At 39.7% G+C, this 16951-nt stretch overlaps 1 protein-coding gene and 1 long non-coding RNA gene across 2 annotated transcripts in view; both read right to left on the bottom strand.

The window, feature by feature from the left end:
- Positions 1-1138: 1138 nt before the first annotated feature.
- On the bottom strand, positions 1139-4146 carry LOC136178984 (uncharacterized). The gene is made up of 2 exons (XR_010666303.1): positions 2244-4146; positions 1139-2151 (listed from the first exon to the last, which is right to left on the bottom strand). It is a non-coding gene; the product is annotated as an uncharacterized lncRNA (long non-coding RNA).
- Positions 4147-6291: 2145 nt separating this feature from the next.
- LOC110001212 (axoneme-associated protein mst101(2)-like) overlaps positions 6292-16951 on the bottom strand; it is a 52499-nt gene continuing 41839 nt past the window's right edge. The window contains exon 3 of the mRNA XM_065953362.1: positions 6292-8144. Within this exon, the coding sequence (XP_065809434.1) occupies positions 6292-8144 (1853 nt within the window). The remainder of the gene's footprint in view (positions 8145-16951) is intronic.

Below are 16951 nucleotides of genomic sequence, written 5' to 3'. Positions count from 1 at the left end.
GTTTGTAAAATAGTGGTAATATTGCAAAATAACACTGGGCTGCAGATTCATGGTAGACTATTTATTAAAACCACATATTAGAACAATGACACAATGGTTAAAAGAATACACACAAGCTTTTTTTAACAGGGTTAATGTTTCCACTTTCAATGATTTACCATAATTTCTTCTTACTTTACTATTTTAATCATGTTAATACTGTCAGTAATGTATTTGTGACCATGAGCTTTCATTTCTATCTTCAGTTTTCTCTATGTTTGTTAGAAATTGTCTGTCTGAATGGGAAATGCTTTTTGCAGCTATGAAACCAGACAGTGACTTTCTCAGCAAAAACAGCGACCTTGCTTGCAAGAATGTTAGTTTAACAAGCAGGGGCCGAATCCAGATGTTTTTCCCTGGCGCCCCAAATGCAGCGGTGAAATCAAATTGTGCACATACACGATCAATCAATCGGACATTATTTGTATGGCGCTAATTCATAATAAATGTGATCTCAAGACACTTCACAGAAAGAGCAGATTAAGACCTTACTTTTTGTTATATATTGTTACAAAGACCCAACATTAATCCATTATGAGCACTAAGCAACATTTAGCAAAGTTACAGTGGAGAGGAAAAACTTATTTTAAGAGGAAGAAACCTCGAGCAGATCCAGACTCATGATGAACAGACGTCTGATGAAACTGTGTCCAAGCTGGAAAGTGGGATAGAGGGAGATTCAGGAAGAAGAGAGACAAACAGAAACAACAACAACAATGAATAAAATAGATTTAAAGCTACAGTGTCAGTAATAATGGTAAAAGTATGTGTAGTGTTAGCAGTAACAGCTCAGTGTGATAATAGACTGATCAGTCAAATATCAACAACTGTAATGATGAAACGAGGAGGACTGATTATATTCATCATAGAGGATCATTTATTAACCCCTTACTGTCCCCATTATCATATATACTTCTGACATTAAAGAGTCTAAAATATGTCATGGTATGAATTTCAACTTTATAAAGTAAATATATACGATTAAAAAACAAAACTGTTTTTTTATTTTGCTCTGTGAAACTTGTAATTTATTGAATCCTCTTGATCAACCTGAATTCTAGTCTCACGTCTCTCTTTGTTCACAAATAAAACTACAGACTCTGTTACAACATTTTATTAAAATGAAGAAGCAAAAAATCACATTAAAGCACATTTGGATGATGCAGTTTGCTTTACAAGTATTCAGAGAAAATTGAAGGACTTTTCTAACATAGAAGCCAACCTGAAACATCTGACACTGAAAACAAATCCTCTCAGCTGTGATTCAATCTTTCTTGAAAAGACGAGTTTGATTTCATGAAAGTACATTTGATTGTAAAAACATTGTTACAGACTTTAAAACTTTGATACTTAAGATCACAAGGAGATTAAAACCCATTTTGTATTATATATATATTTTTAATTCATGTGTCAAATAAAAACCATTTAATGTCGATCTGCAGAGACCCTTTGTACCTTTAAGACAAAGCTCTTCATAGACACCTTGATGATGATGATAATGATGATGATGATGATGATGATGTTTAGGATGGTTTTGATTCTGATTCAAACTCTCATGAGCAGCTGTTGATGTTGTTGATGACGACATATTTACTTTATTTTCTTAAAAGGTGCACTGCCTCTGGTCACTTCCTGTCATCACCTGTGTGTCTGATTTGACTTAAAGCTGTTTGTTTGCACTTGCCTGTCAGATAGGAAGCTGTGTGTGCTGCACTCCCATGGAGTAGGGCGCAGAGCAGAAGGGGAGCGCACACGAGCAAAAAGCAACGGTGCACATTGCTAGGTTACAGAAACATTAGTCGGGAAAATAGTTACTTTTTGGTGCACAGTGTGTTTGTATCTGTTCACTATTCAGTAGAAAACTCTGATCTTTAACTGAGGAGGAGGAGGAGCTGTTACGGTTTGTATTTAGACCCAAAAGCAGACACGGCAGCAAAATTGAAGGGTTTGAGGTTTTATTGCAGGGCTAGGTATCAGTGAATGGCTGACTGGCTGGCTGGTAGTGACGGCGTGGAGGAGTCTTATGGAGTTAGCTGGTTCCGTAGGCAGACAGGTAATTGGTTGAGTTGTCTGAGAGGAGAGCAGACTGGAGGAGATGACACCGGTGAAAATCTGGACAACAAGAGAGAAAATCTGTTAGGACTCACTGGAAAAACACTTGGAATAAACTCTAACAAATGTTAAGAGCAGCCGATCATAGCTACCACATCAGTAGACTCAATAATCTGGCAATGAGTCGAGTTGAACCCTGGGTCTTAGTCTGAGGCAGATAAGCAGATGAGTTGCAGGTGTGAGTAGTCACCAGGTGTTTGATTGAAGCCACGCCCTCCAGAGACACACACACACACACACACACACACACACACACACACACACACACAGACAGAGGGGGAGGGGACACAAGGGATACACAGAGAAACAGGATCACAGCCAGAGCCGTGACAGGAGCTAGCAGCACAGGAGGAGAGGGTGTGTGTTCATGAGATCCTCAGGGCACAACAGGATTTGGGAGAGTTTAGTCTCGTCCAGGAAATGCAGCTCTATGACGACCGCTTCACAAGCACGTTAACATTTCAGCTAATGCTGCTGTTTTAAACACAGCTGGTACGCCAAAACTGTCGGACAGGTCTTTACATAAGAGAGCTCTCTCTGGGACCCCGTTTGTTGTGATCTGATCTTCCCTCCTATTGAGAGGGGTCTGTCTGCAGGCTGCAAGAGAGGGGGGGAACGTGTACCTATCCAAATCTCAGCAGAGGACCACGTGAGATGTCTAAAACGATGATTTTGGCTGCCAAAGAAACACAGAAGTTGTGGGCAAAAAATTTTTCAAAGAGTATTTTCCTTAGACAACTTATATTTGGTTAAATATACGTTAGTAATACCAGGGTTATTTCACAACCAGAGTTGATAAGCTTTCTTTTAAAGCAAACGATGTGGATTTTATTTAAACAATGTTTATTTTATTTATCTACCAACTGTTAAAAAAGGGTAATTTAAGAGCACGGAGATGATAGTTTAAATAAGTATCATATGTGACATGCAACTTTAAATATTCATAGAGAATTATGTCTCCTTACTGAAATTACTTGGGTTTATTATTGTTACATGTCTGGACATGCATAAAGGTGTGAATAACTTTACCTATAACAGAAGCTCACCACCCATTAGTTAACTTGGTCATTCCAGAATTGGAGGACAATTTAGCCATCAAAACTTTTGAAAAAATTAACATTTGTTTTCCAAATTTCTGTTAAATATTTAAAAAACACAAGTAATAAACCATCAAATAATGTGATTCGTCCAGCTCAGGCATCAAAGACACATTTTTTATTCGGTGTTTTCTTTGTTTTGTGCTGCGTTTGGTGCAACCCTGTTACAGATACTCAGGAACCTGTAAAACGTGTATTTTTAAATATTGCTTAAAAAACCCTTCACATTAAATAAACAGAGGCACATTTACATTGAATACTGATTTAAGAAAATCATTTAAGATTATTTTGATAAAAAATGACATGGTAACAGGGTCAAAGAGTAACAGGGGTGAATGGATACATTACTTTAGACTATAAGTCATGACATAAATGTAATAAATAAACACAGGATAACAGGAACATTGGTGATATTATTTTAAAGGTTTCACAATAGGTGTAAAAGAACTCTGTAAAAAGCCTGTTGCTCTTATTTTAGTAACAGGGTTGTAAATCTGTGCTAATGCTCAAACCTTTTCTTACTGGTAGATGCTACCTGTACTAGCAGTTATGCTAGCTGGCAAAGGACAATCTAAGATATATAAAGAAAAAAAAGAAAATTGTCTTATTCTGATCAAATCAGTAACAGGGTTGAGTTGGTTTCAGTGACACACTCAATTTAGACTGAGAATGTGAAAAATAGAAGCGAGCACTTAAATTTGGTCTAGCCATGGTGTTAGCATGTAGCTTAAAGATGTCATTTCTGCTGAATCATGTTGTTTCCTGTTCTTAGTCTTCTTCTGCATTGCTTAAATTGTTTTGGTAACAGGGTTGCACGCATGTTGTGGGACACAACCTTGAGGCATAATTACTATTATTAAAAATATGTTCATGGTTAAACAAACAGTATCAGCAATTACAAGAGAAATATATTAATAAAATCATGTAAAAAAAAAGTCAATTTAAAAATGTGTTTAACTGTTACATTTGATATTAAAGCTGGCCATTGAGAGGGTGGGACAAGAGAATACAGCCACTTTTAGGGGTGCTTGGGAGATATTTGGTTTTTAAAACCACTTTCACCACAACTCTCTTTACATGTTGTCTCAGGACACATACAATTTACACAATAACTGGTGTGTTTTGGGATTTTTTGCACAAATTATTTTAATTTTCATGGGTGGGACAGAAAACTTTCCTAGAACTATGTGAGGGCTCGCTCCCTACCAGCTGCTAGTCTACTCTTTCCTAGTACTGGAGCTATGTAAAATTACTCCACTAACACCCTGTCGAGAAGAGAAGACTTATATAACCGCATAGCTCTAGGATTGTCTGCCTCACATTCATTTCTAGAATCATTAGATTCAAGTATAATCCTTGATTCAGGACCCTAGATTAGCCCCCGGAGGCTCTCACCCCCGGAGAGGGATTAACTGCAACCCTCCTCACTCGGAGAGTAGAAGTGTGCCGTGGTGTGACTGCTCATGCTTACCTCCCGAGGTTCACGCGGCGTCCTTAAGAGAGGCTCAGGTCTTAGTGGTGTGAATGATTTCAGTCAGAAAATGATTTCAAAAAGCTTCAGAAAATTTATTGAAATAACTTCAAAAGATATTCAAAATGCAAATACAGAACAGTAAAAGTAAAAATATAAAAATGTAAAAAGTAAAATACAAATTTAAAAGCTTAAACTCCAGAGAGTAGACACTTGAGGTTTTAAAAGATCTCGGTCTCAGAGACTAAGTCCCAAAACGGGGATTTAAAAGTCAGAGTGATGTGGAGCCCTTTAGAAGAACTAAAGCTTTTCCACAGCACTTTTACAGCCAAACTGTCTCTTTTCTCCAAGATTCTGTAAAACCTCAACAATGCAGATTAGCAGACGCGTGATACATCCGCAGGTGATACCAAGTTCATATGTGGTTTTAGCTTGAAGACCGTGAACCAGGCAGATTCGCAGAAGTGTTATACACCCACGAGTTTGTATGTGGTTTTGCTCAAAGTGTGGCACACTTGTTCTGACCTCACAGGTGCGTAGGCGCCGTGGCATGATTGACAGGATATGTAAAAGCAAAGAAAGTAGTTATGACTATATGACATATGAGTTAAATGATAAATGGATTAAATGATAATAAAAGAAAAGAACACATCGGGTAAAAACAAATTCATCAATTGCATAACTCTGATCTTTCAACATTACATACTTTCACAATTTTTATATTTTTGATGACATTTTGTGGATGAAAATAAAAATCGTCCTTTTTTAAATTTCCTCTCCGCTCCATCCAACCATCTGCATAGACGGGCTGCAGGGCTTCTTCTCTATACCTTTGAGGATACTACAGCTTTGGTTGGAGGCACTTATGTGAGTCATGTGTTTCAAAAATGTTCTTAGTTTATTTGTTTGTATTGATAAAAATAGAAGGTGAACCAAAGTAAAGCGAGCCACACGGCCTCAGCAGGGTCAAACACCATTTAGAAGATTGTAGTGGGCAGAAGATACCGATGACACAGATCTCAAACTTTCAGAACTAAGAGAGCCATTTCAAGCTTCGTGCCCACATCCATCAGGCTCATGAATGGCTGATCCATTTGTTCATTTATTTTTAACACCACTCTTTTAACCTTTCATAACAATTGTCATGCTTTTAATACAGCCACTTGTATGTGTGTGTGTTCTTTTGTTTGTTTGTTTTGTTGTGCTGAGCTGTATGCACACTGATGATTTTTTTACACAACTGAAGTTCCTAACAGATAAATAAAGATATTTGAAATTGGGTCTTGCAGACTGCAGACAGATACTATTGGTCCAACTGGCAAACGAGACCTTGTGCTGAGCTCAGCTCGGCCGAGTGCAGATACGCTCTTGTGCAGAGCTACACATAGACAATGAATGGGCTTGACAGCAGCGCGTAGCCCCCACCGCGTCCTGTCTGAAAGTCCCTTTAGTCTTTTAGTTTTGTGTTCAAAATATGTCTAAAAGAAAAGGCGAGAGTAATTTGAGAATCAACAGATCAGTTTTAAACACTGACATTATAATGTACATCAGGTCGGATACAATGAGCTGTAGTTATTTTTTAAATATCGCCACAGCCCCCAAAACCCCCACAGCCCCAACAGCCCCAACAGCCCCCACAGACCCCACAGCTACCACAGGCGCAATAGCTACCCCAGCCCCCACAGCCTCCAAAAGCCCAATCGCCACGCCAGCCTGCACACCCCCCACCACCACCGCAGTCCCCACAGCCACAGCACTCCCCATAAACAGAAGTGTATGACCAATCTTTTCGAGCATTGAAGGGCTCTTCTCTGCCTCTCTTCGAGCCTTCTTTTCCTGTTCTTCCTTCTGTTTTTTCTTTTTCTCTTCTAATTCTTTAACCCTCGCTTCCTCCGCTTTCTCATATTTTTCTTTCATTTTCCTCTCCAGTTCCTCTTTCTCTTTCTGGATTCGCTGTTTCTCCTTCTTGGCGTCTTCCTGAAGTTCCTTTAATTCTTTCTCATGTATTTCTTTCATTTTACTCTCCAGTTCCTCATTCTCTTTCTGGATTCGTTGTTTCTCCTTCTTGGCGTCTTCCTGAAGTTCCTTTAATTCTTTCTCATGTTTTTCTTTCATTTTCCTCTCCACTTCCTCCCTCTCTTTCAACATTTGCTCTTCTTTCTCTTTCTGGATTCTCTGATTCTCCTTCTTGGCAACTTCCTTCACTTTCTTTAACTTTTGCTCACATTTTTCCTCTATTTTCCTCTTTAGTTCCTTCCTCTCTTTCCTCATTTCCTCTTCTTTCTCTTTCAGGATTCTCTGTTTCTCCTTCTTAGTGTCTTCCTCTGCTTCCTTTAGTTCTTTCTCATGTTTTTCTTTTATTTTCCTCTTTAGTTCCTCCTCTTTGCACTTTTGCTTTTCATTCTCTTTCAGGATTCGCTGTTTCTCCTTCTCTGCGTCTTCCTTCGCTTCCTTTATCCTTTGCTCATATTTTTCTTTTATTTTCCTCTCCACTTCCTCCCTCTCTTTCCTCATTTCCTCTTCTTTCTCTTTCAGGATTCGCTGTTTCTCCTTCTCTGCGTCTTCCTTCGCTTCCTTTATCCTTTGCTCATGTTTTTCTTTTATTTTCCTCTCCACTTCCTCCCTCTCTTTCCTCATTTGCTCTTCTTTCTCTTTCTGGATTCTCTGATTCTCCTTCTTGGCAACTTCCTTCACTTTCTTTAACTTTTGCTCACATTTTTCCTCTATTTTCCTCATTAGTTCCTCCCTCTCTTTCCTCATTTGCTCTTCTTTCTCTTTCAAGATTCTCTGTTTCTCCTCTTCAATCGCCCTCTCTGCCTCCTGAAACATCTCAGTGGTGTAATGGTTTCCTGTGTTCTTTTCTGTTATCTTTCTGATCTTGTTGAGCAGCTCTCTGGTCTGAGAACTATCAGAGAGGTTGTTATCAAAGACGTGGTACTGGTTGTTACATTTGGCCACAAGCTTCTGCAGGTCTTTGCTTTTCTTCAAGATCTCTTCGATAGGTTTCCCTCTGAGCAGGTCACCATGGGTAAAGAGAACCATGCTGTATTTGTCTGCTTCCTCTCCAAAGATTTTCTTAATCTTCTCCACCGTCTTCTTTTCTTCTTCTGTGAATCGGCCCAGTTTGATGACAATCAGAAAGATATGTGGTCCAGGAGAAGCATAAGCCATACACTGGGAGATATTTCTACGTGTCGTCTCTTCATCAGTATTGGTGTCAAACAGACCTGGAGTGTCGATGACAGAAACCTTCTGTCTATCCACCTCACCATACGCCTTAGCGCAGCCTTCAGTCACAGATTTAAAGGAGAACCTTGATATAAATGTTTTCTTTCCCAGGATGGTGTTTCCTGCTGCACTCTTCCCAGCTCCGGTCTTCCCCACCATCACGATCCGGATCTCTTCATTGTTGTACATGGTTGTTTCTGATTGGATGGAAAAAAAAGAAAGAACAACTTTGATTATCCAAACCTGATGTTATACAATTATCCCGTTATTTTTGTTTTGTTTTTTTGAACAACCAGATTTTAGATTCAAGAAAAACTCATCTGATAACTTTAATCCTGTTGGATTAACTTTGACCAAACGGGCCCAGAGGATATTGTCTAGCTAGCTCTAAATGATTATTTTACTATTTCTACTGAAAAATAGTTACCGTAAAATCCAGAGTATAAGACACACTTTTAATACCTATTTTTTTGTCTTAAAAGTTGGCTGCGTCTGCGTGGGACCAATATACCAGTACAAAATACTGAAACATGCACCGTCATTACAGCGGGTGCAGCAGCCACTATCACTGTAACCTGACGTGATTAAAAACACATCCCCATTCAGTGTGTATTGAAAACTGAGTGCACGCTGTGCTGGAAAAGAAAGCGACACAGACCAGGCTGGCTGCGCAACTTTTTCCACATCTTTTCTCCCTCACGAGGTCATAATCATGCATTTACAGAAACAGTGGTATAATGTTCCATAAATAAACCTTGTGCAGCGCTCTTTTGATTGAAAGAGTCCTATATTAAAGTTAAAGAGTGAGCAGCGGAGTCGGGCAGCGCGACTTGCAAGCTGACAGGTCTGTGTCTCACAACTTTCCCTGCAGGCTGACAACACAACTACCGTACTGTAGCTAGTAGGAGCGCAAACTCCCGAAAGTGAAAACAGACAGAACTAAAGAATGACACAGCTGTTTTTTTTCTCTCAAAGAGACCTTAAAAACAGGGTGCGTCTTATACACCGGTGAGACTTATATTCCGGATTTTACGGTATTTGGAAAACCACTTAAGTTACACCTACACACTAAATTCTGTTATAATTTAAAAGCCAAACATAATTTGTGCCAGTGTATGAAGTCTTGAAAACCCCAACAGATACAAGGTTTAAGCTACTTACTAATAAAGCAGCTTTCTGTGATTACTGGTGTTATGATCATTGTGATAACAGCTGGGTGGAGTGAGGGCTAGTGTACGGATTCACGGATTCCTTTTATTTAAATACAGATATTTATTAAATATGAATAATATTGGTATTTAACAATTAAATTTGACACTGACTCTGTGCTATTTGGTTATTGTTGACTGAGGGAACCCATCCAGGGTGGTGTCCCGTTGTTATTAATTCAGATTAATAGTTTTGGTAAGTAATATTAATACAAATTATTCATATTAATTTAATAGTGAAGTTGACTACATTAAAACCCAAACATAGTTTGTGCCCACGTATGAGGTCTTCAAAACGCCAACAGATACAAGGTGTATGTTACCTTATAAATTACATATACTGACTTACCTTTACTGACAGCCATATTTGGGTGTTGGAGAGAGTAGCTGGTGTGTTTCTAAGCTGAAGAAGAAAAGGTTTTAGTCTGTCAGTGGAAACACTTCCTTATAACTGCACAGAGCCTCATCCTGTTCACCCCTCCCAGCAGCATTTACAAGAAGTGACTATGTTTCCCCGAAATGAACAAAGAGGAGGTGAAACCAAACTGCCTTAGCCCTCCCCTTATTGGACATGACAACATGATCTTATGTGAAGATAGACACAAACGCTTAATAAACAGATAGGAAAATATCATATGATATTACCGTAAAATCCAGAGTATAAGACACACTTTTAATACCTATTTTTTTGTCTTAAAAGTTGGCTGCGTCTTACACACCGGTGGGACCAATATACCAGTACAAAATACTGAAACATGCACCGTCATTACAGCGGGTGCAGCAGCCACTATCACTGTAACCTGACGTGATTAAAAACACATCCCCATTCAGTGTGTATTGAAAGCTGAGTGCACGCTGTGCTGGAAAAGACAGCGACACAGACCAGGCTGGCTGCGCAACTTTTTCCACATCTTTTCTCCCTCACGAGGTCATAATCATGCATTTACAGAAACAGTGGTATAATGTTCCATAAATAAACCTTGTGCAGCGCTCTTTTGATTGAAAGAGTCCTATATTAAAGTTAAAGAGTGAGCAGCGGAGTCGGGCAGCGCGACTTGCAAGCTGGCAGGTCTGTGTTAGTGATGTGTCGGTCATTAACGATTCGTTCAAAACGAACGAATCATCTGGGTGAACGAACTGAACTGAATCACTTACTGAAAAGAGTCGTTCATTTCTCAACTTCAGTTGCCCTCTCCTCTCTTCCATCTCGTGTCTCAAAGCTCCCGTTCACAGTACGTTCAGTGAACGAACTGAACGAGAGCTCCGACGTGAATCACTGAACGAACTGAACGAGAGTTCCGACGTGAATCACTGAACGAACTGAACGAGAGTTCCGACGTGAATCACTGAACGAACTGAACGAGAGTTCCGACGTGAATCACTGAACGAACTGAACGAGAGCTCCGACGTGAATCACTGAACGAACTGAGAGGGAGAGAGAGACTCAGAGCTCCCGTTCAGAATCAGTACACACAATCACTTTCACCACCCGTTTTTCATATTTTAGGTTTCACTACGCAAATAAAAGATGTACGCAAATAAATATTAGGTTATTAATTATTTTTAATTAGATAAAATGAAAACAATAAAAAATAAAAGTGAGAAACATAAATTACAGTGCATGGTCATGCATTTACATCTACAGTTAAGACATTAAACAAAGCTGCCTAATATATAATCATAGTTTGTTTAAATAAAGCAGCCCTTGCCGACAAAGTAGCCTAAATTAGCCTATATTATTATTTTAAAAATCTGCTTATATAATTTAAAATATAACTGTTCTGGTACAGGATATATTCGTTGCCATGCATATTTTCTGCATGTAGCCTATATTAAGTTAAATCAATTGTCATTCATGATAATTTTTGCAAACTGAAAGCTTCATAACAACAAGCACATACATTTTCGCGACACCCAGCTTAATTGTTATTAATTAATGATCGTACAAATCATTGACTGACTGGTGAAAGTGATTGTGTGTACTGATTCTGAACAGGAGCTCTGAGTCTCTCTCTCCCTCTCAGTTCGTTCAGTGATTCACGTCGGAGCTCTCGTTCAGTTCGTTCAGTGATTCACGTCGGAGCTCTCGTTCAGTTCGTTCAGTGAACGAACTGAACGAACTGAACGAGAGCTCCGCCTCCTCTCTCTTCCTCTCAGTCAGTCAGTCAGTGAGTGATTTGTGTTCTGAACGTACTAAAACAGGGGTGTCAAACTCATTTTAGCTCAGGGGCCACATGGAGGATAATCTATTCCCAAGTGGGCCAGACCGGTAAAAATATGGCATAATTAAAAATAACGACAATTTCAGATTGTTTTCTTTGTTTTAATTTGGTCCAAAATAGTACAAGCACATTCAGAAAATGTATACATCACAAATAATCCTATTGCAAAAACACTTCAAATAAGTCGAAAATTGTGCAAAGTGTGCAATTTCAAGAACAATACCTCAGCGATTGGAACTTAAACTTCGTCTCAGTGTATCTACAAAGGCACACAACTTTGAGTCTCAGCCTATCTGAGATTGAACAAAATACAAACATCTCTTCTAGGTATCAAATACTTAATTTTGTCATTTCCACATATTAATCCTGGGCTAACCAAACCATACAAACTGAGGTAGAAACTATTCAATAAGGTTGAGTTACTCCTTGCCTTGTAGGCTACACTATTTATTGATAGAAAAATAAAAGCTGTGCATCAACCAAATTTATGAACTGAAGTGACTGACATTATTATAGTAAATCCCACACGATTCACTTTCATTAAATCTCCACAGAAGACGTTCATGTTCACATCTATATCAGGGTGCAGTGTCTCATGCAGCATTTTTAAGTGGGGTTACCCACTGTTTATTTTACTCCTGAAACCTGGCATCTTTTAGCTTTCACAAGTGCATCAATATCAGGCGTCACATCCTGAGTGGCAGCCAATTTCAGAATTTCAATCAAGTGCTTGTGCGTGAGCTTTGAGCGCAGCTTTGTTTTATTGATGCTCATTACAGAGAACACTTGCTCACAAAGATATGTGGTTCCAAACATGCACAACACCTTTGCAGCAAGGGCTGTCAAGTTGGGGTAACCTGGCAAGAGATTCTGATAAAATGTGTCCAAGCCAGCTGCGGCAAATTTGCCCTTCAAATCTGAATCACACTGCAAGTCTATTATTTCAAGTTGAATGTTGACGGGCAGATCTGCGGCATTCGCGGTGAATGGTGAGCAAAAAACTTTGAAGTCTTTTTCCAGTTCACCAAAAATCTGAAAGCGTTGTTCAAACTCCCGCAATAGTCCTGTTATTTTGTCTTTGAACCGCTTCATGTGTGCAGCATGTTGGGTCGCGCATACATCTTTCAGACAAGGAAAGTGAGAAGCATCACCACCCGCGAGTTGTATCTCCCACAATGACAGCTTGAACGCACATAGACTGTCATAATACTGTGTGACAACTCTGTTGCGCCCTTGCATCATTTTGTTCAAGTTATTCGCGTGCTGTGTGATATCCACCATAAAGGCAAGGTCCTGCATCCATTCTGTGGACTGAAATTCTACCACTGGTTTTCCCTTTTTTTCCATGAACTCTTCAATTTCCCCTCGTAAATCAAAGAAACGCCTCAGCACAGCACCTCGGCTTAACCATCTTACCTCGGTGTGGTATGGCAGGCCATGGTTGTGGTCGTTCTCTCTGAGAAGGCTGTCAAACTGACGGTGATTCAGGCCTCTCGATCGGATGAAATTAACAGTTTGGACGACCACCTTCATGACGTTATCCATCTTTAATGACTTGCAACACAATGCCTCCTGATGCAAAATACAGTGAAAAGTCCAAAAATCACGTCCTCCATTTGCAGTCTGCACTTTCTCTTTGAATGTTGTCACAACACCCGCTTTTTTCCCAATCATTGACGGCGCACCATCTGTAGCCAGGCTGACAGCGCGGGACCAGTCCACTCCGACCCTGTCCAATGCTCCGATGAGGGCGGTGAAAATATCAGCCGCTGTTGTGGTATCCATCATTGGCACCAACTCCACAAACTCCTCTGTGATGGTCAAAGTGTCATCAACTCCGCGAATGAATATGGCCAGTTGCGCAACATCTGTAATGTCCGTGCTTTCATCAATTGCAACTGAAAACGCAATAAATGATTTTACTTTGTGCTTCAATTGGCTGTCCAAATCTGCCGAAAGATCAGAAATCCTGTCTGTTTTTTGTTTTTTTTACAATACTGTACTTCACAAAATCATCTCGCGGGCCGGATTAAACCCGTTCGCGGGCCTGATCCGGCCCGCGGGCCGTACGTTTGACACCCCTGGTGTATGAAATCATACCACGCCAGAAGGCCGTCTTTGTTCGGTGACCGCCATCCTACAAGTGAGGTGACCACACGTCCACACCATCATCTTGCCTTCTCTCTCTCTCACACACACACACACACACACACACACACACACACACACACACACACACACACACAACTACACACCTCATTCCATAGTGTTTGCTTTAGATTAGCTTGTAATAGCTGTTGTTGATTGAGTTTAATTGATTTTGATTGATGTGGCTTTGTTAATTAAACTGTTAGAATTGAAGAAAGCAGTTGTTGGTGATTACTTGTGTATATGCATTGTAATACAGCTGGGTGCGAGGGCTAATGTACAGATTCACGCCTTCTTCTTCAGTCATGACTCACAGAGTTATTTTCAGAGGAGATACTTGATTTATATTACATTTAAGGGTGAAAAATCACTAAAGCCTTTAAAGACTACACTTCATGTTGGTGTCACAAGATCACAGACTGTCATACCAACTTCATCATCGCTGAAAATGTCCTGGAAAAGTCCTGGAAAAGGATCTATGGAAAAGAGTGGGAACCCTGAAGTCAGTGTGACTGAGGTTATGTACGGTCACAAATAAACAGCATAAGTAAGCACAGTATTTTTCCACTACATGTCTGACTGACACCCCCCCCCCCTAGAGCAGGGGTGTCAAACGTATCAGATCATGCCCGCGAACGGGTTTAATCCGGCCCTCGAGATGATTTTGTGAAGTACAGTATTGTAAAAAATTAAAAAAAAAAAAAAAAAAGCTGCGCTCAAAGCTCACGCACAAGCACTTGATTGAAATTCTGAAATTGGCTGCCACTCAGGATGTGACGCCTGATATTGATGCACTTGTGAAAGCTAAAAGATGCCAGGTTTCAGGAGTAAAATAAACAGTGGGTAACCCCACTTAAAAATGCTGCATGAGACACTGCACTCTGATATAGATGTGAACATGAATGTCTTCTGTGGAGATTTAATGAAAGTGAATCGTGTGGGATTTACTATTATAATGTCAGTCACTTCAGTTCATAAGTTTGGTTGATGCACAGCTTTTATTTTTCTATCAATAAATAGTGTAGCCTACAAGGCAAGGAGTAACTCAACCTTATTGAATAGTTTCTACCTCAGTTTGTATGGTTTGGTTAGCCCAGGATTAATATGTGGAAATGACAAAATTAAGTATTTGATACCTAGAAGAGATGTTTGTATTTTGTTCAATCTCAGATAGGCTGAGACTCAAAGTTGTGTGCCTTTGTAGATACACTGAGACGAAGTTTAAGTTCCAATCGCTGAGGTATTGTTCTTGAAATTGCACACTTTGCACAATTTTCGACTTATTTGAAGTGTTTTTGCAATAGGATTATTTGTGATGTATACATTTTCTGAATGTGCTTGTACTATTTTGGACCAAATTAAAACAAAGAAAACAATCTGAAATTGTCGTTATTTTTAATCATGCCATATTTTTACCGGTCTGGCCCACTTGGGAATAGATTATCCTCCATGTGGCCCCTGAGCTAAAATGAGTTTGACACCCCTGTTTTAGTACGTTCAGAACACAAATCACTCACTGACTGACTGACTGAGAGGAAGAGAGAGGAGGCGGAGCTCTCGTTCAGTTCGTTCAGTTCGTTCACTGAACGAACTGAACGAGAGCTCCGACGTGAATCACTGAACGAACTGAGAGGGAGAGAGAGACTCAGAGCTCCCGTTCAGAATCAGTACACACAATCACTTTCACCAGTCAGTCAATGATTTGTACGATCATTAATTAATAACAATTAAGCTGGGTGTCGCGAAAATGTATGTGCTTGTTGTTATGAAGCTTTCAGTTTGCAAAAATTATCATGAATGACAATTAATTTAACTTAATATAGGCTACATGCAGAAAATATGCATGGCAACGAATATATCCTGTACCAGAACAGTTATATTTTAAATTATATAAGCAGATTTTTAAAATAATAATATAGGCTAATTTAGGCTACTTTGTCGGCAAGGGCTGCTTTATTTAAACAAACTATGATTATATATTAGGCAGCTTTGTTTAATGTCTTAACTGTAGATGTAAATGCATGGCCATGCACTGTAATTTATGTTTCTCACTTTTATTTTTTATTGTTTTCATTTTATCTAATTAAAAATAATTAATAACCTAATATTTATTTGCGTACATCTTTTATTTGCGTAGTGAAACCTAAAATATGAAAAACGGGTGGTGAAAGTGATTGTGTGTACTGATTCTGAACGGGAGCTCTGAGTCTCTCTCTCCCTCTCAGTTCGTTCAGTGATTCACGTCGGAGCTCTCGTTCAGTTCGTTCAGTGATTCACGTCGGAGCTCTCGTTCAGTTCGTTCAGTGATTCACGTCGGAGCTCTCGTTCAGTTCGTTCACTGAACGTACTGTGAACGGGAGCTTTGAGACACGAGACGGAAGAGAGGAGAGGGCAACTGAAGTTGAGAAATGAACGACTCTTTTCAGTAAGTGATTCAGTTCAGTTCGTTCTCCCAGATGATTCGTTCGTTTTGAACGAATCGTTAATGACCGACACATCACTAACACAGACCTGCCAGCTTGCAAGTCGCGCTGCCCGACTCCGCTGCTCACTCTTTAACTTTAATATAGGACTCTTTCAATCAAAAGAGCGCTGCACAAGGTTTATTTATGGAACATTATACCACTGTTTCTGTAAATGCATGATTATGACCTCGTGAGGGAGAAAAGATGTGGAAAAAGTTGCGCAGCCAGCCTGGTCTGTGTCGCTTTCTTTTCCAGCACAGCGTGCACTCAGCTTTCAATACACACTGAATGGGGATGTGTTTTTAATCACGTCAGGTTACAGTGATAGTGGCTGCTGCACCCGCTGTAATGACGGTGCATGTTTCAGTATTTTGTACTGGTATATTGGTCCCACCGGTGTGTAAGACGCAGCCAACTTTTAAGACAAAAAAATAGGTATTAAAAGTGTGTCTTATACTCTGGATTTTACGGTAACTATTTTTCAGTAGAAATAGTAAAATAATCATTTAGAGCAGGGGTGTCAAACGTACGGCCCGCGGGCCGGATCAGGCCCGTGAACGGGTTTAATCCGGCCCGCGACATGATTTTGTGAAGTACAGTATTGTAAAAAAAAAAAATATATATATTTTTTTTAATAAAAATCCTTCCTAGCATTACATGGATTGCATTGACTGGCACTGATTAATTTGTCGTACATTGAACTACTGGACAATTGTGTGTAACTGGAAGTCGTTTTGGAATGTAACGTAAAATGAGCTGCTATTTTTCAATGAAAGAAACTGCTGTTCTAAATGTGTCCACTAGATGTCGCAATAGCAATTATGTTAAGCAAGCAAACTTTATACCGGGGCTGAGCAGGGAGCAAGTATAAACAGGTAGTACGGCTTGCCCGGAGCTACCTTGTCGTTCTGCCTTATACTTTCAACATTATGCGCTTTGGCACTCTCATTGCCCCAAAATG

Source organism: Labrus bergylta, chromosome 4 (assembly GCF_963930695.1).
Source record: "Labrus bergylta chromosome 4, fLabBer1.1, whole genome shotgun sequence".
In the NCBI taxonomy this organism is placed as follows: domain Eukaryota; kingdom Metazoa; phylum Chordata; class Actinopteri; order Labriformes; family Labridae; genus Labrus; species Labrus bergylta.
The sequence above is the reverse complement of the archived record's forward strand: the minus strand, read 5'-3'. Positions and strand labels throughout refer to the sequence as shown.